This window comes from Rhinolophus sinicus, chromosome 2 (genome assembly GCF_057876585.1).
Source record: "Rhinolophus sinicus isolate RSI-liver-muscle chromosome 2, RSI-T2T, whole genome shotgun sequence".
NCBI lineage: Eukaryota > Metazoa > Chordata > Mammalia > Chiroptera > Rhinolophidae > Rhinolophus > Rhinolophus sinicus.
Window position 1 is genome coordinate 152,573,428 of NC_142502.1, and position 23,261 is coordinate 152,596,688.

At 41.4% G+C, this 23,261-nt stretch overlaps 1 protein-coding gene across 4 annotated transcripts in view; it reads right to left on the reverse strand.

Moving 5' to 3' along the window:
* Positions 1 to 23,261, reverse strand: part of SPTBN1 (spectrin beta, non-erythrocytic 1) — a 181,947-nt gene that overhangs the window by 126,239 nt on the left and 32,447 nt on the right. For all 4 annotated transcript variants that reach the window (XR_012496352.2, XM_074331987.2, XM_074331988.2 and 1 more), the window contains exon 2: positions 5,251 to 5,445. Coding sequence is in view for 3 of the 4 variants with exons in the window: in XM_074331987.2 (XP_074188088.1) it covers positions 5,251 to 5,398 (148 nt within the window). In the remaining variant the exon portion in view is untranslated. The remainder of the gene's footprint in view (positions 1 to 5,250; positions 5,446 to 23,261) is intronic.

Consider the following 23,261-nt stretch of genomic DNA (forward strand, 5'->3'; position numbering starts at 1 on the left):
AGCTGAGCTGCCTTCCGGATGGCTCAGTTGGTTGGAGTCTCAACCACAAGGTTCAACTCCCGCAAGAGACAGTGGGCTGCGCCCCCTGCAACTAACAATGGCAACTGGACCTGGAGCTGAGCTGCGCCTTCCACAACTAAGACTGAAAGAACAACCTGAAGCTGAACGGCACCCTCCACAACTAAGATTGAAAGGACAACAACTTGACTTGGAAAAAAGTCCTGGAAGTACACACTGTTCCCCAATCAAGTCCTGTTCCCCTTGCCCAATAAAAATCTTTAAAAAAATAAACAAACAAACAAATAAATAAATAAAAGCTAAATGTTGCACTTTTTAAAGGCCTACTTTTCCTATTTCCCCTAATTTATGTTGATTCCACTAAATAAAACTGTAAACACCCATCACTTGTAAAAAGAAAACAATTACCTTTTACATTTCTAGAAAAGGTTCAAGTTTTATGTTTTATTTTCGTTTCAAATAAGATGCTGGTTTCCCAAAAGTCCAGCGTATTTGGAATCACTTTCTTCATCACCACATGTCCCACACTACTGAGGCAATTTGGTCAGAGGTCAGGAATGTTGGTATGCCACCATGGGATGTGGGAAATCATTTACAGAATGCATAAAAATCACTTCACAGCTCTCTGTCTCAAGGCCGAATCGGCATGCCATGATCTCTTTGCTACATAACCTGAGGGCCCAAGGCTCTTCTCACCTTCCTTCTGAACTGTAAATGGTAGCGCATTTAATTTTAGGCATTAAATATACGTCTCACCAGTCTCATACATATACAAATTTTGAACATGTGGCTATTGTCAATATTAATTCTAAATATTTTCTAAAAACTGTCTAAGTCTTGAACTTGCACAAGCTGGAGATTTGAGAGACTCCCTCTCTTCACCCAACTTGTGTGAAGGGAATGCTTTCAGATGCAACTTTTCTCTATTTTGACAAAATGTTTTTGCAGTCAAATTCTATCAGGAAAGGCTCTCAGTAGACTATGAAGACTGGATAGTTCAGTTCCCTGTGCTTCCACTTGGTATTTCCCTCTGATGTTTCTAACTACTAAGGAGCAGGAGGGGTGATGAGTGACTGAGATATGAATCAGACTTCCAAGCAAAAAAGTTTAAGGAAAATGGAAAGATTCAAAGCTCACTGGGCAGCGGACGTGAACCAACTCCAGACTCTTTCATCTTTGTGATGATAAATTGGCATTTGACAAGTGATTGCAGGCCTGATTTCTACTTTTTTTTTTTTTAATGGACATGTTACACACTATATCCGAGAAGCCATCTTCCCTGTGAAATATCTTACCGAGTCTGATACTCGGACTCCAAATGGGTGTCCTAGAAATCAATTCAGTTCTGACACTATCTGGAGTTAGCACAGGCCCCACAGGCTAAGGGCTCAGTCCCACAAGACTGCTTCCCCTTGAGATACCAGGTGCCAGTCCCAGGCCACTGTGCTTCCATGTGACTATAAATTCAGGGGTTCGCATGACCACCCCCACCCCCTCAGGTTCAAGAATCTGCTAGAACAACTCACAAAACTCAGGAAAGCACTTTGCTTAGGTTTGCCAGTTTGTTATAAAGATTGTAACTCAGGAACAGCCAAATGGAAGAGGTACATAGGGCAAGGGATGGTAGGAGGCATAACTTCCACACCCTTTCAGGGCTCACCACCCTCCCAGCACATTGATGCGTTCCGCAACCCAGAAGCTCTTTAAACCCTGACACATTTGGAGAGTTTTATGGAGGTTTCACTGCATAGGCGTGATTGATTCAATCATTGACCATTGGTGGTTAAACTCAATCTCCAGCCCAGCCTTCCCTGGAGATTGGGGAGGTAGGGCTGAAAGTTCCCACCTTCTCATCACTCGGTGTGTACAGTGACCAGTTCCTAGGTAAGGCTATCCAGGGGACAGACCCTAAGTCACCTCATTAGCATAAATCCAGGTGTGATGAAAGAGCCTCTTTAGAACAACAAAGGACACTCAGGAACTTCCAAAGGTTTTAGGAGCTCTATGCCAGGCACTGGGGACAAAGAAAAAATGTATTTCTTATACCAGAGTCAAAAGCAAAGATGAAGCAGCAAGCAGTTTTCTTCACCTTATTTCCTCAGAGATGTAGATATTGAAAGTCATTCAGTAAAGGAAAAACACAAAGTGGTGGTTACATTGCCAATACGAGATGCACTGCACTGTAAAACGATAAATTCCTGTTAATGTCTTCTGAAATCACCTCAGAAAATTCAGATGTAGGTCTAGGAAGACTCAACATGTTGAGCGCCATAGGGCAACAGGAAACTTGTTATGAACATTTCGACTGCCATAGCCAAAGACTTCTGACTTCAGAAGATGCATCTACCAGAAACCACAACAGCACTCCCTCAGCTAAGCCTATCACGGTACCACTTCCCTGTAAGGGACAAGAAGATATTTCCTTTTCTTAAAATCAAGTGCCAGTCTCCCACCCTACTCCTACACTGAAGTGTCTCTTTAAGAAACCTATGTTGAAGGTGATACTTTAATTCTCCCTAGACTTTAGCTGGGTCTAGAAGAAATGGAAGTAGCCACCCAAGGAAGTAGACCAGACAACAAAATGTGATTTCCCCCCTCACTACCAGCAGCAGGAGCATCACCGGAGAACCCATTAAAAAGTGCACATTTTTAAGCCCCGCCCTAGACTTACTGAATCAGAAACGCTGGGGGTGGGCCCAGGAATCTGTACTTTAGCAAGACCTCGAGATGGTTCTGATGCCCGCTCAAATTCTAGAACGGCTGTTGTAGACACTGCCGGACTATTATGTTACTCTTGCTGTCAGTATAAGATTCTTAGAGAGCTCGGAGATTTTTCTGTTTCACAGAATTAGGAAGTCTGAGAGTAAGATAATTTCTTCCAATAAACACATGCTTTTCCTGATACCTTCTGGATTCACCGCAAGTTTGTGTTTTTTTTTAAAAACATTACTGAACCTGGAGGCAGCATGTTTTCTTTTCACTAACATGTCATGGTTACTCATGGCTTCTTCTAGATCACAGGATGCATACCTGAGCCTTCTAATAGAAAATTTTTAACATGTTTGAATTACTCATTATCAATACTCTACACCAAAGAGCTATGGGTCATTTTGTATTTTACTGAATACAGAAAAATAGTAGAGTATCCACCTTAGAGCCACTCTGCCTTCAGCCATTTAGTCTCTCTGTGCCTCAGTTTCATCATGTATATATTGTAAATAATAATCTCCCTCATATGGCTGTTATAGGATTAGTTAATATATACAATATATTTAGAACAGTGCCTGACACAAAGCAAGTACTGTAACTACAATAGTTCAGAGACCTAGTAACACAGATGGAAAGATATCCTGGGAAGTGCAAGGACAACTGATCAATACTAAGGCCAGTTGGGCATCTCCTCGGGAACTGCAGAAAAGAACAGCTACAAAGAGTAAGAAACTGCTCTGCAGTTTGTAGGTAAAACGTTCCTTAAAAGGGAGATAATACATAGTAGTCTAGCGGCAGGACGTAAATGACTTATGATCAAAGGTAACTGACCAGCAAGATCATCTTGCTCTAAAGGCTCAAACGAAGATTCGAGGCGAAAAAGAGGTAAGAGATTGAAGTACAAGTCAATCCACTAGCACAAGTCAGGTTTCCATAACGTTCCAGGTTAATGAATAAGCTAGAAAATCAAGTTCCAATTCTAGAGTGACTATCTGGTTAATCATTCATTTATGCCCTCAAATCAGGCAAGCTCAAGAAAGATCGTGAAATCACCACCACTCAAGAAACAAATTATTCTACAGCAGCTGAATAATTTTCCTATAGCATGTAGTTGGCTGTATCCCTAACATCCATTCCCCTCTTCCTCCTTCCTGTTATATTCCAAGTTTTTTAGCCAAGCTGTTCGGGTGGGACTGACCCCTTCCCCCACGCCCCAAAACCTCCTCACTCGAGGAGTGTGTCAGTCAGCATACCCTCTTCTCTGATTCCAACTGAAGGAAGGTTCTGAGAGAGGCACATGACCCAAACGAGTGATCCACCAAGCCAGTGAGACTGATCCCAGGACCACAGTGGAAGTACTAGGGAAGCAGAGGTGCTCTCTCTTCTGCCAAAGATCCCTACAGACAAATCTGGGACCTGGAGCAGCTGTCTCGGGACTACAGGGTCCCAAGAGCCTGCCTGAGGCTTCGTTCACACTAGCAAGTAAAGCTAAAAAGTGCAGAGAAAGAAATGGGTCCTGGTCCCACCACTGAACCACAGGAGTCTTGCTTAAAAGCCACTTTGTCTACTATGTGATCAATGAATTCTTTTTGTCAAATAAACCACTTTGGGTTAGGTTTCCTTTTCCTTTAAAAATCAAGAGAACTCTAAATTGGACATGCCTCATCGTCAAATTACACTGTAAAAGTATAACAAAAAAAGTGAGCTATATCCACAATTAACAATAAACTTACCTGTTTAAGCCATGACTATGACTTACCGGTCATAATTAAAAACATTAAAAAAAAATCATATAAACCCACTTTTCTCACTTGGAAACCATTCTACTTGAAATCTCCAAGTACAGATGCAAGAGCTTGCATAAACACTTTGACCCTTCGTTTATATATATTCACTACTGTTGAGTTTTCATCATGACAGAACCCTTTCCTGATTTTCAGGACAATTTCAGGGCAAAACATTCCCCACCCCAAGGTGAAAGTGTGTTCTAGGTATTCAACAAGGGAGTGAGAAATCACAAAGTAAGGATGCATTACTGCTAATTTTAATGATTCAATGGCAAACTTACCTGTTATAGTATTAAATGCGCCCTTACCAGATTAAACTATTGCTTTTTAGATCTAAAACCCTTGCATGTGGTACTAACTAACCTTGGTTACTCAAAGTACTCTACTATAACAGGTCAGGTCAACTAATATATCACAGGCTCTAAGTACATAGGTTAATTCGTATATTTATGCTTTGTTATTTTGAAATGTAAGACGTCTCAAACAAATGTAAGAGAATTCTTACAATCCTAGGGCAGCTCTTTCTGAACTACTATAAAAATCACTCTGCTCTGAAACATTCTGGCCTTAGGATTGCCAGTTCTCCAAACATGGAACTGGGTACCTTATGAATTGGTCAGCTAGGTCTCCTGGAACATGGTTAAGTAGAGGGGAGCCCATCTCGTCAGGGTGGATGATTCTGAAGGGAACGCTAAGGCATCCTGGGCCTGTGTGACCAGGCAGGAAGGAGACGTACCTGCTAGAGCCTTGATGCGGGACCGCTCAAAGAGCCTGGCGGAGCTGTTCTCATTGTCCCAATCGTCCACGTCCCAACGGTTGTTGACGTCGCTGTACTGCTGTTGGATCTCAATGTTGTCGTAGTCAGTGGCTACTGTGGTCGTCATCTTGAACTGTCTCAGCGGCTCCTCCACATGAGCTCCTTCTTAGAGTTCTGTGAGAAAGAAAAGCAAAACCTGTTTAGTCACCTACAGTGCGTAGCGTCCCCACAAAACCTACTGGGATAAAGGTGAGTAGAAGGTAACACAATTCACACATATCAAGAACAGGTCTCTGGAGTCAATCCCAGCTGGTTTTGAACTTGAGCACTGCCTCAGAACACGTGTGTTCTGAACCTGGCCACGGTACCTCACATCTCTGAGCCTCGGTTTCCCCAACCATCAAAGAGGGTTGTTGAGAGAACCGAATGACATGACGGATGCCCAACAAAGGATGAGTTTCTTCCTTCTCTCTAAAGGTTAAACTTTGCAATTTTAAAGTTTCATCGGACCTGGATGAACAGCTAGCTGGGGCTTCTGAATGAACTTATTTATTTCTATAGGGTACCACCATAAACTAACCTTGAAGCTTCTCCTGGAAATTCATAAAGTGGTCTATAAAAGAACAGATCGTGTCATCTAAACATCTCATTTACATATTAGAAAAATGATGCTGAGATTAAACGTGAGAGTTAATGTACGGCATGAAGGACAGTCCTGGTGCATAGATGCTCAATGAAGAATGGCTGCAATATTTATATTGCTGTGTGGTTATAAAGTCTTACTACCAACACCACTCCCCACACCCCAGGAATCCATCCACGGTCACAGTGTTTCACAGAGATAAAGGGGAAACAAGAACCTAGGCCTCAACTTTTGGCCCGCTGCTATCTTCACTCACGACAGTACCCTCAGAGAATGAAGAGAAATGCATTTAGCTTTAAATAGAGCTTCTCCTTCAATAGAGCCATCAGAAAACTGACCGAACCAGAGTGTGCTGAGGACTTAGGGTATGCTCAGCCTGTTCCAGATGGTGGGGATAACAGTAAACAAGATAAGGACCAGGCTCTGGTGAATCTTACGTGCCAGTAGGGAGAGCCAGATTAAAAGCACACAAGAAAAGGCAAGACAGCTGAAAGAAAATACAAGTGGAGTGAGAGGCTGGAGAGTGAGTGAGAACGTATTTTAGATCTGGTGGTCAGGGAATGCCTCTCTGAGTCGGGGTTTATTTAAGCTGAGATCTCAGTGTCAAAAGGAACAGGTCACACCCTGATCAAAAGGAATAGCATTCCAGGTAAAGGAAACAGCTTGTGTAAAGGCCCTGCGGTGAGAAAACGCACAGAGTCTCGGAGGAGTGGAAAAGGTCAGTATAGCTGGAGTGTGTCTGGTGGGCAGGGGGAGAGATGTGGAGATGAGGTTGGAATGGTAGGTGGCACCAGACCACAAAGGGCTCTGTGAGCCTAAATGTGATGGAAGGCTCTGCAGGATTTTAAGCTAATAACTGACACCACAGGATGTATGTTTTTAAAAGATCCATCCTGGTGCTGCATGGAATACACATTTTAGGCAAGGATGAGCTCATAATTCCTCCTGGTGTGGCTAAATTGCTACATGTTTCATGTACCAAGCTATCGAGTTAAGAAGAGGAAGATGTACCAAGGAAAAAGCTGTTTGTTCTCTCCCCCTCCCATCCTCTCCCACTACTCTATCTTAAGATTCAACAATTTATTATAAGATTTTGTACCTGGATGCTCATTGAATGAAAACCCCATTCACTGTGCACCAAGAACATGCTCCTAGACCAGAGCAAACAGGCCTAATGACTAGTTTGCGTATTAATGAAACCAGACCACCACCCAGCAGTCACAAAATGATCACCCCAGCTGATTCTCCCCCTCACATATGCCACCTTACAAAGAAAATAGAGTCACATATGCAGCAAAAGAAACATTTCTCTTACTGTGTTTCAAATGTAGCTTTTCTCAAGTCCTAGTACAGAATCACACGTCAGATGCAAGGTTTCCATGGTAAATAAACCAGACTGAAACAAAGGAACTGTACCTTAAATAGTATAATTATTGGTGACACAAGGATAGAACTGCCTCCCCTTTCGTCATTAGCAGTTTTCTCCCAAGCTATTCAAGACTATTACCAACACACCCCACATATTCCTAAGGAAAAAGCACTTACAACTGAGCCACACATCTGTACCTCAAATAGTCACCCATCTTTGCTCATCCTGAAACATCCTGGATGGGAGTAAATCCCAGATTCCCATCAGGCAGACACAATCAATCCCAACAACATAAATTCATCAGCAGATTAATTTTAACAACTACACAGCAATTCATTTGTAAGACTTCATAAAAACACAAAAAAATTTCAGAAACCTAAGCCAGTACATATATTCTATTGAGTGATCTTCACAGTTGCTCTTAACTTTCAGAGTCATAAAAATTGATACTGTCATTTGAACTTGGAGATGGTTAACTTTCTTGACTAGGTCAATGCGAAGACTTTCATACAATTCAGCCTTGGAGGATGCTATGTCTAGGAGGAAAACGTGAATGTGCTATTAATTCCAAATTTCTGAAAGCAAAGTAAGTACCATTTCACCCAACCTAAGGTAAAATCTAACCACCACGCACCTCTCTCGGTTAGTTTTGGCTATTTGGTGCCACCTGCTGACCACTGAGAACAAGCCACACCGCAGCCTCCAGGGCGGCTACCAACCTGTGCCGGGACTTCCCCACACCTGACTCTTAAGTAAACCCAACCACAACCCTTTCCCCCCAACGAATCTTTTCCTACCACTGACTTATCCCCCAAATCACTGACTACTTTCCACAAATTTCTCAACAAGCAAGTGTTAATTTTAATCCTCTCCTTAAGCTTAAAATAAGTCCTTCAGGGAACATAAGCACATTTTTCCCCTAAGAATTCTTTAATAGAGTCCTTCACTTAACACCACTGTCCCTTAAAACAAAGAGGAAAGTGGAAGCTAAAGTTCCTACCAGTCTGTGTACAAAGATATGTTAATGTAATAAGGTTTCACTAGCGTTTCTAAGAACTTGGGTATCAGGGACATTTTTTAAATTTCAGGGCAATGTCAAAGCAAAACATCCCACATCCCCACCAGGGCCCCAGTGAAAGGCTGTTCTAGGTAATCAACAGAAACAATGGAGTGATGTGAGGGTAACGAACAGTGAGAATGAAGGAAAGAGCATGGATGAGTGTGCCCATGGCACGGGGTGTCCAGAAAACCCAGCACGCTACAAGCATCTTTATCCTCTAACCCACTTCAATAAGGGACTGTGACAGCTGTGAGGGCAGTTTATATCACACATATAGGTGTCCCCAGGAGGTTATCTATAAAGGGCTACATTTTCCCAAGGTGCTATCAGCCATGTGTCCCAAGGGCCTGTGAAGTAATCTGTACTTCTTAAATGGCTGTGGGGAGATTAGGAGGAGAGAAGAGAGGAGAGCTGGCCATCTTGGAATTCTGCCTGGTGGGTCCGCCATTAGGAAAACTTGAGAGGACTATGTAATGTTGGCAGGAGACAAGACAATTTCCTCTCCCAGAGAAGGGTTCTCATTGCCTCTACTGGCTCAGTGATGGCCCAGATTCTATCTAACTTGATCCCCACAGCAGGAACTCATTAATTAATCCTTGAATGAATAAAAATCAATAATATCCTGGGTGTGATATGGGTAATACCCATTTTGTTGTGGCTAGGTTTTGGGAAGATGGTTAAAAGTACATTGCTACCTTCCCTGCTCTTCTTCATCCTAAGAAAAAGGGGGTAAGAGGGGCAGAGAGGGAGAGAGGGAGGGAGGAAGAGAGGGAGTAAGGAAAATGTAAAAAAGCTAAGCCTCCTCCACCAAATTTCTCTTTTCTACTCCTATGTCCTATGAACTGAAATTTTCCAAAGAATACAAAGAAATTCCAAAAGCTGTATAATTTCTACGTCATTAAGACAATAATTTTATTTCTTCAAACTAGCAGAGCCCGACAGACATGGATGAGGAAACAATTATCCTAGATCTATGAGGCAACAGGTTCCTAAGCTCTGGCAGGTGCTACCCCAAGGTCATAACCGCCAGGAAAGCAACTGGAGCACTACCATTCTAAGTTTTAGGAGTATTCCATCAGTTCTCCTCTTTATTGATGAAAATTCTGAAAGTCAATTCTGGGCAAAGCCCAGACAGAAAACACTTTATCAGTCCTGCTACTTTCCAAGATCCCCAATCTATTTTCCACGTTACACACGTATTAACGGGTATTAGACCAATGCACAGGTTTTTTTGTTCTTTATAACTGTTTATCTCCAAGCTTCCCCCTCCTGCCCTCTTCTGTGACTCTACAATATCCCTCAGTGACAGACATTACCCACTCCCATCTTTGGGTCCTACCCTTTGCTGGCAACTACTCCCTGGACGGCTAAGTGCAGTCGTCTCCTATGGATCACCAAGTCAGTGTCTAAAACTAAACTCCTAATTCCTTCCTCGAAACTCCTGTCACTCCCTCATGGAACAGCAAGCTCATTTCCCCAGTTTCCTCAGCTAGAAACCTTTTAGACATCCTTCATTTCTCCCTCTCCTCCCATATTCAGGCCCAACAGTTGTTTGTACGTCCGTGACAATCTCCTGATTTACCTCAAGCAATATAGTTGCTTATTCAAGGCCTCACCTTTAATTTTAACCCCTAAATCTATTCCCCAACATTGCCACCAGAGGGACCTTTCTCAAATGTAATTTAATCACTTCATTCCTGGGCCTAAAACCCACCAATGTCCATGCCTTCAGAATAATGTCAGAACCCTTTGAAGAGAGATATGAGACCCTTCATGGGGAGGTCTGCCCAGCTCTCCAGCCTGGTCTCAATATTCTTGTCCAAAGCTCACTATTCCTCTCCTAAGCTCTTGTAGTTCCTGAGGGAAAGGTCATGCTCGTCTCACTTCCAAAACTACTACCTGGAATAGCTCCCTACTCATCCCACAAATCCTAGTGGAGGTAGCACCTCACCCAGGAAGCCACCCCCAATCACTCCCCACCACCATTTGGTCTAAATTAGACAACCTTAGATAGCCGGATACGTACTCCCTTCCAGACACCTTATATACTTCTGACCCATCACTTATCATTATCAGACTGTTTTATAATTACAAAACTGCTATATATTTATGGCCAATAGGCCAGACTCGTAAGGTCATGTCCCCATCATACTGTCTTTTTATCTTTCAGCTCCTAGCTGGGTGCCTAGAAACATGAAGTATTTGTTAATTATTTATGTGTGGGCTGGCTGGCTGGCTGGCTGGGTGAAAGACAGAGCACTGGAAGGTGAAGCCACAGAGCAATGTCACTCCAAGCTGCCACTCTGGAACTCTCTCCATCAGTCACGGAGCCCACAACACACACTCCTCAGAGCTACGGAGACCTGGCGAGCACCGTGCTTTCAAGAAGTCATATTTTTAGACAAGGCTGCCAAGGAACACGAACACATATTTAATAAGGTGCTTCTCCACGTGCATATTAAAATTTAAATTTCCCTTTTTGGTCTTTAATTCACGAAAATAATTTATTTTTTGTCTGAACTAATCAGATTTTAGAGAGTAAAGCAACACATACAGAGAACACACACACCCACATACACACACACACTTGCACAAACACACATTTTGTTAATACCCCATTTTAATTAAAGCCTCAAATAAATTAAATAAAAATTTAAAAGGTGACTAACATTTGCCAATCCTTTCTGAGGAGGAAAACCATATGCGAACAATTACTTTGGCAGAATACACAGACCCAAATGTTCTGCAAACACTTAAAATCCTCCCACTTTACTCATAAAAGACTTGAAAAAGCATACAGTGGACTGCTGGTGTGTTATCTTCCAAGGAAAAAAAAAAAAGTCCTGCTCATGGACTTTAAGGGACCAAACTACGTGCCTGAGAATTTCCAGAAAAAGACCTATTAGTGTTTTCGACCCTCTTGACTATTTCAGTCACCAGAAAGCAAGAGATGCACACGCTCTTTGCAATTTGCCCCCCAAGGCCTCCTGCAGCATACATACCAACAGCCAGCCACTAGAGAGGCCCATCTGCAAGAACCCCATCTAGAACCAAGGGGATGCATCAACTCAGCTAACCGACTTTACTCAGGTTCATGGAGCGTGCTCCATAAGAAGGCCCAAGACACCACTGTAAACATTTCAAGTTCTCTGCTCACCAAGACAGGCTATTTCAGCTCTCATCCAGAGAGCAGCCAACCACCCGATGCCGCCGCACCCTCCTGCCAATGTGTGAGCTTTCCTAACCGACCCACAGCCAACCCAAGAGCAGCAAAACCTTCTTCCTTATAAATTATACAACTATGCCAGAACTAGCCGCATTTTTCCCCCACCTCCATCCACAGCCAAGGTAAACTCTTCCAAAACAACTTGTATCTTTCTTCCCAAGCTTATTGTACAAAAGAGCCCTGTCGATCCCAGGATGGTACACGTTTGTCTTCTCCATCTAGCAGCCGTAGCCCTGGTGGTTTGGGCTGCACGCCCCCAGACCTCGTCCTTTTTCTGGTTCAGTAAACCCTTTCTTTCAGAAAAACTTTTGGCCTTGAAGGTTATTGTTTAACAGTATCATTTAGTTTTTAAATTATTCGGGTTACTTGCAGGTTTACAGGAACACATCAACTGCACAAAAAGCATGACACAGCTATACAAACTCACCAAAATTCATAGAACCATATCATTTTGAGAGGAAAGGGATCTCAGAGACCTGTTTAATAATTAAACCTCACTAACAAAGATGGTCTTCAAATACTCTATACTAACTTTTGTCTGTTTTATTTAGCATGTTAAAATCTCATACTGTAATCATGGACTTATCAGGTTTTCCTTATAATTCCGTGAATACATACAAAATCGTAATTATTTTATCTTCTTGGTAGGTTAACATAATAAAATATTTTCTCCTTATTCACACATTAATTCTACTTTTATTGATAGTAATATTTTCCTGGTATGCTTTTTTTTTACCCCCATTCTATTTCATCTTCTCGAGTCTTTTTGTTTTAGGTACGTCTTATTTTTAAAACCCAATCCAAGTGTCTAGGTCATTTAGGGGGCAGATATCCATTTATATTTATTAGGATTACTGCCATACTTGAAGTTTCAACCAACTTACTTTGTTTTCTATCTTAATTAATAAAATGTGAAAATTGGGGCCTACTAAAGAGTTAAACAACTGGATCAAGTCACACAGCTATGAGCCCAACATACATAATATCTTTGTCACCACTGAATCCAGAACCATAAGAACTCAATCTAATCTTCAAAATGCAGGAAACTGATGAGTCTAACAACCAAAGAAAACTAATACTAATATAAATAACTTAATTTTCTTGCTGGTTTACTTTCTGTGGAAACGGTGTTTTGTTTTTTTATTCAGTCCTACTCGGCAACGTTTTGAGGGAGATATTATTAGCCCTATTTTACAGAAGAATAAACTAAGGTTTTGCCTGTTGTGGCACAGCTCGGAAATGAAGAAGCCAAGAGGTTTTGAACCAAGTGTGTATGGCTCCAAAGCCCATGCTTCAAACGAATAACTTAACCTGCAATTTGAGGCACAAAATAGTGGCCCGTATCAGGAAAATATCTAATGGACTCAAGGTTCTTAAATAAATGACTAAACAGATTAGCCCTGTTCAAATTCTAATTACTGCATAGGGCAGCAACCCACCTAACCAAGTCTCCTCACTTGTGGATTCTCAACGGGGGTGATGCTGCTCCAAAGAATGAGAATTCATTTTGGGGATGAAGTGAAAAAACTTACTCATTTTCATGTAAGCACGGGGATACGGTACTCTGTGGTATTAAAATTTCATAGGTGGGAGATTAAGAAACAAATGTCTATAAGATTCCTGGTGGAGAAAAGGAAGAATGAAAAACAGTTTAAAAAACACTGTCCAACTTAAGAGAAAAGCTGTATCACCTTTAAGTAAATGAAGACTTGAAGCTGGGCCTGGAAGACAGGAAGATGAAAAGCATATTTCTTTGTATAAAAGAATCAGAATTGCATATACAATGGGTCCCATTCATTATGTCTCTGATATAGAAATTCACAGTGGGCTACTCTCCCCTAACAGTAACATATGCATTTTAGGAAAATAGCGATGACTTAGCCATCTTCTGCCTACAACACTCAAAGACTAAAGCACCCATTATAAACCTTCTGCTATCGACTGAATGTTTGTGTCCCCCCCAAAATTCACATGTTGAATCCTAACACCCAATGTGATGGTATTTTGGAAGTGGGGCTTCTGAGAGGTGATTCGGTCATGAGGGCAGAGCATTCATGAATGGGATTAGTGCCCTTATAAAAGATACCCAGAGTGTAACCTCACTTCTTCTGCCATGTGAGGTTACAGCAAGATGACAGCAGTCTATGAACCAGGAGGCAGGTTCTCACCAGATACCCAACCTGCCAGAGCCTGGATCTTGGACTTTCTAGCTGCCAGAACTGAGAGAAATAAATGTTTGTTTGTAAGATACCCCATCTGCGGAATTTTGCTATAGCAGCTCAAATGGACTAAGACACCTTCATTCCTTATATTCAGAAATGACCTCTTTCCTACACAGATGAAAGATACTACAGGAAGGCTAATTTCAGTTTTATGTACAAAGCTTTAGGGACAAATTTTGTTTTTTAACATGGGCAGATTATACCAGGCTCTACTGTTTGGAGGAGCAAAATTAATCCTTACTATAAAGGAAATTACTTATTTTTAAAGATTTCACTAGAGAAAAATACACGGACCGTAATTCATTACTTTAAAACAATCCATTAAAAGGAACCGTCACTACGGTTTAATAACTTTTATTATACAGTATAAGCAAGAGTACATTTCTACAAAAAAGGAAGAATATAATAAAAGGGGAAAAACAGGACATCTCCATGACCTTTCTCCATTTTACAGAGTAAACGGGACAAAGAACAGTGAAATTATAAACAGATTTACTATTCAAGTACCTTAAATGAAAGGAAAATTCCTAATATATTGCATAGAAATTTATCTAAATTTACTATTACAACAAAATTGTAAACCAAGTACCTTGTTTCTTTTCTCTGCCTACAAATGATACCATCTAGGTTCTAAATATAAATCTACAAGCCTTAATTTTTTTAAAAAAGCTAGCTTTATTTTGAAAACAGAGCTAGAGAGGAAGGTTAACTTTTCCAATGTCTATCTGTAAGTCTCAAAATCACCTACCTGAAATCAAACAAAAAATGTTTAAAATAATTTATACTCAATACTATCCTCATAAACTTGGCAGCTAAAGACCATCCTTATTTTTGTTCTCCTTACAGAGAGGAGCGATTGAAGTTGAAATCATTAAAACGTTGCAGACCTAACCACATGATCTTATGGCCAATGTGGGGTTTCTGAGCCACTACAAACAACCACTTTGGTCTTACCCTTCCTTCCAGACAGTTTTGAATTACCTTAACAATACAGGTGGGTCTAATGGCCCTGCTGCCAAAATGCTGATCCTGAACTTTTAATGAGTTTCCCATTTCACTGCCTTATTTTTTTGTAAAATTTCATTAAGTCAGTATTGTGTGTGTCCGAACAACGGAGGAGTAATAATGTGCTTTCTATTTGGCTGACTTTCACTCCTAGAGCAGCCCAGCGCCTAAATTCTCTGCTTATCTATCAAGTAAAAATGTGTATCCCAAATACCTGGAATAATGATCAAATGAAAGAAATATGTAAAATTGTAATGAAAAGCAACACTGTATGAAATGATGAATCACACACACACACACAAAGCTCCACGAGGACCGGGATCCTCCCTATTCTGTTCCTCTTCATACCACCAGCAACATGCTTAAGCCATAGCAGGTGCTCAAAAACAACTGTGAAATAAAGACAACGATGCATGATAGGAGCGGCGTCACTCCAGAGCCCTCTAACTCTAAACCACAATGCTTCTTTCTGCCTAAATGATATGTAGCCTGGGCCCCCGTAAAATTCTCATTGTTATATAAGGAGCAACCTTCTCTTCACTCAGTTTCATTTAGCAAAGGATGAATCTTGATAAGAAATTTATTTTCGACTTTGCACAATAAGATAGGTCATTATTTGGATAGGAAGGGAGTAATCACTAATTTCACAATCTCACTGAGGATAAAGAAACATTTGCAAAATGGCCTAAATCCAGGCTTGTCTAATAATACCCAAATTTCCAAAGGTTTAAATACTATTAAATTTTCTCAGAGAGCAGTTCAAACTTGCATGAGTTGACACTTCAGCAATAAGGCTTTTCACTTTGTATGCTTGGTAAATGTTTCCCAAACTTACTTAGAAATCTGTAACCTTTCAAATAAACAAAATGAGTCAAGATTGGCCTATGATACTTGAAAAGAATAAGTGACGTCAATCCCAGAAAAACCATTCAAATAATTACCATTTTAACACAATCAAACCTCTATTACTAAAATTTGTTTAAACCTGGTCGATTTGAAAAAACAATTTTAAACCTTATTTAACAATGTGTACAGGCTGGAATCCACTGGAATGCTGCACTTTACTTTTCAAAAGCTTGATTCCTAAAGTGCTCAATATCAAGCTTGGGAAACAAAGGCCAGTTACAGTAAGTGCAGGGTTTCACTTTGGCTTTTCGTAATATTTAAACACAGTTATACCAAAAAAAAAAAAAAATAAAAAAATGAGCCACAGTGTTTTATCACCGTAAGTTTAGAATCACAGAGGAGCTCTCTGATATATAATTAAAAGCATGCATTCATCGTAGGTGACCAGACACACAAGTAAGTACATCTACCACAGGGCCAGACCACAATCCAAGTGAGCCAACATGCCAACACTTCACCAGCCTCTCAGAAAGGCACAAGGTAAATAAGGCACAGCCCATTCAAAGCTATAGGGCCATGGGCCTGCTAATCAAATTTGCTTGGCTCACACTCACGCTATTGCTCAAATGACTTCAAAATGAAAATAAGGTCTTAGCTGGTGAAGTCCTCAATCAGGTCAAGAGCAAAGGAAACCAGCAACTTCCCTTGTTCTCCCAAGAGGGGAAAAGAGACTTAAAAGAACAAGAACTAGAACATCCAGATCACTCTGACTTCTTTAAAAGCTCCCTGGTGATGGGACTTTGGAAGCTGCATCTTTGAACTCCTTGCTTGACCAAAATCAAGCCTGTACTTGCATCTCCTTGAACTATGTTATTAATAAACCTGTTTCCTCTTTCCCCAAATATCTACAACCTAACATCATACACTTTGTTTTTCCTGCCTCCAAGTGCTTTCAAAGAAGTCAGTTGCTTCTTTTTTTTTTTTTTTTTTTTTTTTTTTTTCCGCATCACCAGAATGAAGAATGAAAAGGATGGTAGGGAGAAATTTAGAGACTGGTGAGAAACAAATTCTGTTAGACTTCTACGATTCTGTACTGAAAGAAAATCAGGGGCTGGACGCCACAGTGGTAGCCAGATTCCTTAGTCATGTCAGAGTGGACTCTAATGCTGTCTTTTGTGCCATTCAATGCCAATCCCAACCCAAAAAGGACCCTGTAATCGAGGGAGGCTTTCTAATCTCATTAGCAATGGAGCTGCTCTCTCTCAGTAACTTGTGATTTTAAAGATTGGGACAACAAATGAAGGAGAACCAGGTCAGCCTTTCTCTAGGAAGGTTCTTCTGAAGCCCCCACCCCAGCCCAGGGCCTCCTGTTATATGTTCTTGTTGGTATCTTTTCATCAAGGTCTGTACCAATAGTGTTTAAATAATTACCTGTGTGCTTATTTGTTAAATGACTATCTCACCTTATACACCATCCTCTCCATGAATTATTAGGCATCTCTCTCTTTTTTTTTTAAATCAATGTATCTCTCGATACAATGCCCAGCACATAGTAAACATTTGAATAAACTTTATACTTAAAATTTTCTCATCTCTCAAGAGTATTATAAGCACTTTCCCTAACTAATCTGCTGTATCAAGAAGAAAAAATGCTCCAGTTTATCCATTGGTATATTTGTTCAAAGGAAATAGTTAAAAACAAACGAAGAAAAACTGAAATAAACACCGAAATGATCAAGAATCATCTACATTTTATTTTTTTTCCCTCACACTAGAATTTTTAACTTCACTCACTGAGCAAAGGAAAACTATTTTGTGCAATGGCAACTTCAAATTTCTGTCTAAATTAGAGGCTGATTTCTTAAGTCAAATTTTCATTGCTAGCTGAGCAGCCATACTCAACGGGGGTTAACGCTGAGATTAAAGGGTGGTGGGGCAGCCTCATAACGCAGGCCCGGGTGAGGTCTGCACTTCCCTCACTACCTCAGAAAAGTACTCTTCACAGTGGAGGAATCTGAACCGAGAAGATTCAAAATTGTTCATGAACACGTAGAATCCTACATTTAGATTTTTAAAGTTACCCAAGGTCAGAAAAGGTGAAAACTGACAGCAGATGACAGAAAATGTGGCAAGCTCGATATAGAAGTGCAGTTCTAGACGGCTTCATTTTTAGAAAACCCCAGGGTACTGAAGAACCCAAGAGTGTCCAGAAGGGGGCAGCCAGTCTGTAAGACACCTGGGATTTCCAGTCCAAGAGCTTGGACCCCACACAGGAGAAAGCCTTCGAGGGACACTCGGCAACAATAAATAGCTTCAGTAGCTCTCATGTGAGCTCTGGCACAGCCTCCTTGGCAGGCAAGGAGCAACAAATGCGTGGAGACTCAGAGTTAGAAGGAGCTTTCTAACAACGAGAACTCTCCACAAATGCAAAGGGCTGGCAGATGAGCAGGGAGTTCACCATATCACCAGCGGTCCCTGCAGGGTGGGGAAGTACCATCTGACAGGGCAGCCACAAAGACGACCAAGTACTGTGTGGGAAGTCGGGTGGCATGAATTCTAAGATCCCTTCTGACAAACAGACCTCTGTGATCTGGTTAACCACAAAGTATTTACCACTCTGGTGTATCAGTACACTGTACTAATATTACTGTAGTAATTACTGTAGCATTACTATAGTAATATTACAGTACTCAAAACTTGGTTCCCCAGAAATGCATGATATTCTCTGTTTGATGGGGCTCAGAGCATATTTCACAACAATGTCTTTTCCAATCCTGTAATATTTTAAACTGAATCTCTACTATTTTAAGTATAATCTTTCTTTGTTAAGGTATTTTCATATTAAGAAAATATGTTCATTCTCTTTAAAAATTATTCTTCTGCAAACATAAACATTTTCGTTAGGTTTCATAGCCCCACTAAAAAAAAAGGGCAAAAAGTTTTGAAAAAGGTTTTTATATTTTGATGGAAACAATTTTAAGTGCACCATTGGAAATATTTATCAAAACAATTATTTTTTAGGCAACTGTACACTTTTTAAAATATAAGGTACCAAGTAAAACATCTGTTCATTAAAAAAACTTTTAATTAGAAAATACTGCCTACGCTGGTGTGATACTGTCACCCAGGGCATACGCGTATATTACTGAGTCTAGGTAGGATTTTGTCCTTTGCAAAAGGTGCTCAATATCAAGCTCTTTAGGTAGCAAGACATTCCTGCTACCTAAATAGGTATGAAACTGTAAGGAGTTTTTATTTAAGGAAGTCAGAATATCAGAATATAAAACAGCTTGTACTTTACAAGTCCTTCGTTTATACTGCTTAAATGAAAACCTCTCTTTGCTTCTTCAGTTTGGGGGGTTGCATTCTAAGCAGTTTCCCTAAGAAATTACTCTCTGATCTTCCTGATGAGATTTTTGCTCTCAGGGAGGGGAATCTGAACTCATGAGTCCCACCTAGTGTACTTAAAGGTCAATGCACACATATACACACGTCCAGACTCACTCAGGTCACAGCCACGTCCTGACATAATGAGGGGGATATACTCAGAAGAGGAACAGGTGACAAACCAAATCAAATAACCAAGGTACCACACCAGCTGTAGAATTTGTTTCAGTTATGGCTGGTTTAAACGCAGTTCCCAGAAGTACTGATCAAAATGTTGACCTACAAAGACAATCACTTTCATGCTTATGAAGATTTCTTGCCTCAAAGCCTTGGATACTTTTAAAGTATGCTAAATCCCTCAGGTCCTCCAGGAGAAGGAGCAGACAGCCAGTGTGGAACAGATTTCTCCAAAACACATCTCGCCCCACACTGGGCCTGCAGGATGACAAGAAGGGTGCAGGTCTCCGTAGTTCGCTCTGACTGCTGGTGCTTCCGAGAACAGGAAGGGCAGACATTGGCTTATACAGGGTTCCATGAGATCATTCTCATGTCTCCAAATAGAACATGCCAAGGAATGGAGTATAATACATCAGAATGGAGACTCCAGTCTTGGGGGCAGGTGAGACTGGATGACCAGAGTCCATTCTGTATGTGTGTTTTTGGTTTTTCTGTTTTTTTTTAATTAATAACCTCAATAGAGTAAGCTCCAAATGGCAAAAGGATTTTTTTTTTAAACTTAGGGATCACTGACCAGAAGACTACAAATGCACCCAGTTGTTAAAACCTCTTAGTGTAAAATCCAGAATGACTGCTGTGCCAGGAAAGATGCCAGCTACACAGGCAGGGACTGTCAGCTCTCTTCCTTCCTCATGACTACAGAAGGGAACGTGGCAGTGATGTCAAGTGCATTCTCCTCTGAGGTGAGCAGGCTGATGTGTTAGCTCAGGGGTCTGTGCAGAGCTCCCCCTTAACTCTTAAGGAGGGCAAAGCCAACAAGCGCTAGCCTTCAGCCAGACTGCTCGCCACTCACATACTCTCCAGGAACCTCCTCTAGGAGTTCCGGAAAGTTCCGCTAACCACCCAAATAGGCTTTATAAATAAGGGCTGAGGAGCCCTCTCCTTCCTGCTTTTAATGTACATTCCAAAAAGGGAGAGAGAAAAAACAAAAACAACAGTAAAGCCAGAGTTTGCCCTTGGTTTTGCATTGAGATAGGTTTTTCATTAACACAACTCTGTCTGACTTCAGGCCAAGTCTGTTAATCTTTCTCTCTGTGCAGAACCTTACAGGAAAAGCAGGCAAGGAGCTGTCACCCATGCATACACATCCCGGCCTCAAAAATGTATTCTCTGAAGTATTTATTTCACTTCCTCTAAATGGCAGGAGTTAGCTTCCATCTCTGCCAGAAATACACTGCAACATCAGGAGCAGGCTGCTCTGATGTAAACCAACTCCTCAAAGAGGACGGGCGGGCAGGTAAAGTCAGACCAGCGTGTCCGCCTGACCATCCCACAACGCTAAACTGATGCCCGCTAACCAACTCAGTCCACATTCCTTAGGTCCTTGTAATAGCCTCCTGACAAGAGTAACAAACCTTCATGATAGCCGGGGTGAGGCCTTCTGGGCCAGAAAGAAGAAAATCAGCTTCCCATCACAGCCACAGCCTCACACTGGGGGGAGGAGGTTGGTGGTGGGGGTCATTTCAGAGGCCAGCGAGTGCTGCAGATAAGGGATGAATGAATTGACTGACATCCTGAAAAGAAAAATAAATTTCTCCAAGTTTTACATTGGGAAACGGATGCTGTCATATTACAATAAACAGCCGGTTTGGAAATGAAACAAAGCCCTCGAATCCAGTCTTGCTCTACAATGCAAATGTTTTTCCATCAAATGTTCCAAAATATGCTAATGATCACCTGCAGTACAACATTTCAGGGAGCTGTAAACACGAACCAAAAACGTAATCAAACTTTTCTCAAGGCAAGTATCTGTGCACACAAACCGCTCCATATCCTGGCTTCCTCTTCTCTCACAGCTTCCCAGACCCCCTCCTTTGTGCTCTCGGTTCCCCTGAGGTTTCCCCCAGGTAGGGTGCCCCAAAGGTGCCCAGGGCATGGCAAGGCAGCCAGCCACGTCCCCGTCCTCAGGACACCACCCTCCAGTGCACAGCTGCAGCACTGAGCGGCCAGAGGAAGCACGCAGGGCAGGAGGGCACCTGAAACAAAGCCTCTGACACAAAAGGGCTGGGAACAGACCAACCCAGAGTCCACAAGGCCCTTGGACACCGCAGACCTACACCTTGCTGTCGTTGGTGTCACTGATCCTTCACGGATACACAAGGTATTAGGAATTGTCAGTTATGCCAAACCCTGTGCCTACATTAGTATGTACTGCTCCCTAAAAAGGGAGGAAGAGGCTTCGAAGATATGCAGAAAGACAAACTGTTCAAAAGGCTCTTTTGTGACAAACAGCAACTGGGCTGGATGCTACCATTTCATTTAGCTAATTAGAAACCTATTTGTTTCTGGGGAAAAAAAATAGGAGCACCTGAGGCAGTTTACCATGCCTCTCACTGAGGAATGCGGCAGCTCCTGCAGCAAAACCAAGAGCAGGTTCCACTTGGGTGAAAGGGGCAGCAACATCAATGTTCCATCTTGTCACTGGGGTCCTGCTCTCTGGGCCTCCTGACTCGACTCTCCACAGGCTAGTTCACAGCCTTTTGGGAGAAGATCACCAGAGATCCGGAATCAGAGACGGACATCCCTTCCGGAAACCAGTTAGTTATCCCACATTCAGGTCAGTGCCAGTGGGGAACTTGGGACAAGTCGCCTACAGGCTCAGGGCCTCAGTTTCCTCATCTGTACAGTGAGAGGACTGGACTAGGACAGCAGGTCCCAGCCCTGGCCACACATCATCATCACTTCTGGTGATTCTGTGATTTGGTTAAGCTGGGGAGGGGTTAGAGGGGGGCATCGGGGCCTTGAAAAGTAAGGGTTGAGAACTACTGATTAACTAGAGCCCCTTCTAATTTAAAACAAAAAACTTCCTAAGCCCTAAATACCAATGAAATAATCTGCACACATACACCCCAACTGGAGTGGAGGATGGGATGAAAAAGGTGAGTTCTTCACTGAATAGGGCAAGTCTCTTAAAGGAAGAGGCATCTCCAGCCAGCCTGGCCCTGAGGACACTTGAACACTCAGGCTGCAGCCTACATGAAGGATCTAGAAGTTTCTAGTCAGCTCTAAAACATTCACTGTGTACTTGGGATTTAGATTTTCTTCTCTCTGCTGCCTGAAACACGAGTCTCACAATAAAATACCTTAAACAAAAATTATGTGGTTATTTTAAAATAAGTCTCCAGCTAACAAGTGAGACTTACTTGCCATTGTTTTTGTTTTCAATAATGATTAAAAAATTGCACGAAACATTTTCATTCCCTCTCTTTTAGTTGATTATAGACTGCAAAAAAAGCACAAAACAAATCCTAAGAAATGAACAATTAACATAACGAAAAGTGAAAGGAATTGTTATACCAAAATGCCAGAAATACTGATTACACTTCAATTACTATTTGTGCTTTCATCTGGAAAACATATCTTCCATTGGAAAGTACCCAGTATAACAGCTGCATTGCTTTTTCAACTTTTGCAAACACTCTAAAAGTTAGCCAAAACTGTTCTGGCTGATATCCAGCGTTTTATTATTATGTACTATTAGTTCATAGTGAGAAATGTGGGCTAAGGAAGGGAGAAAGCAAAGTAACAACAGGGGCTTCATAATCATTTGCAGATGTGAACATTTCTAAAGTTTTATCTGCCAGAAAATGCCTCCCATATTATTTCTATTACCTGTAGCCTTTATTAATTTAATTAGATAATTACAAATGTGTTTTTAAGGCATCATTTAGAGATTAAACTTTAAACAAGTTTTCTTATGTCAGTGGCTGGGCCATGCTGACATTTTAATATTTTTCATATGTAAAGCAAACTGGTGGATTCTTTCCCCGTCCCTCCACATTTCAGCAAGTGCTGAAAGCAAATCAACAGACAACCAACCAGTCACCTTCCTTCATTATGTGTATTTCTTGTCAAATCAATTATGGTTCAAAAGCTTCTCACTTTTAGTACTTCATAAATGTTGGGGCTTATATTATTATTTTAAAAAGGTTTACACAAACCAAACGGAGTATAGTACAGCACAGACTTTTCAATCTCATAAGCCTGTAAAGTTA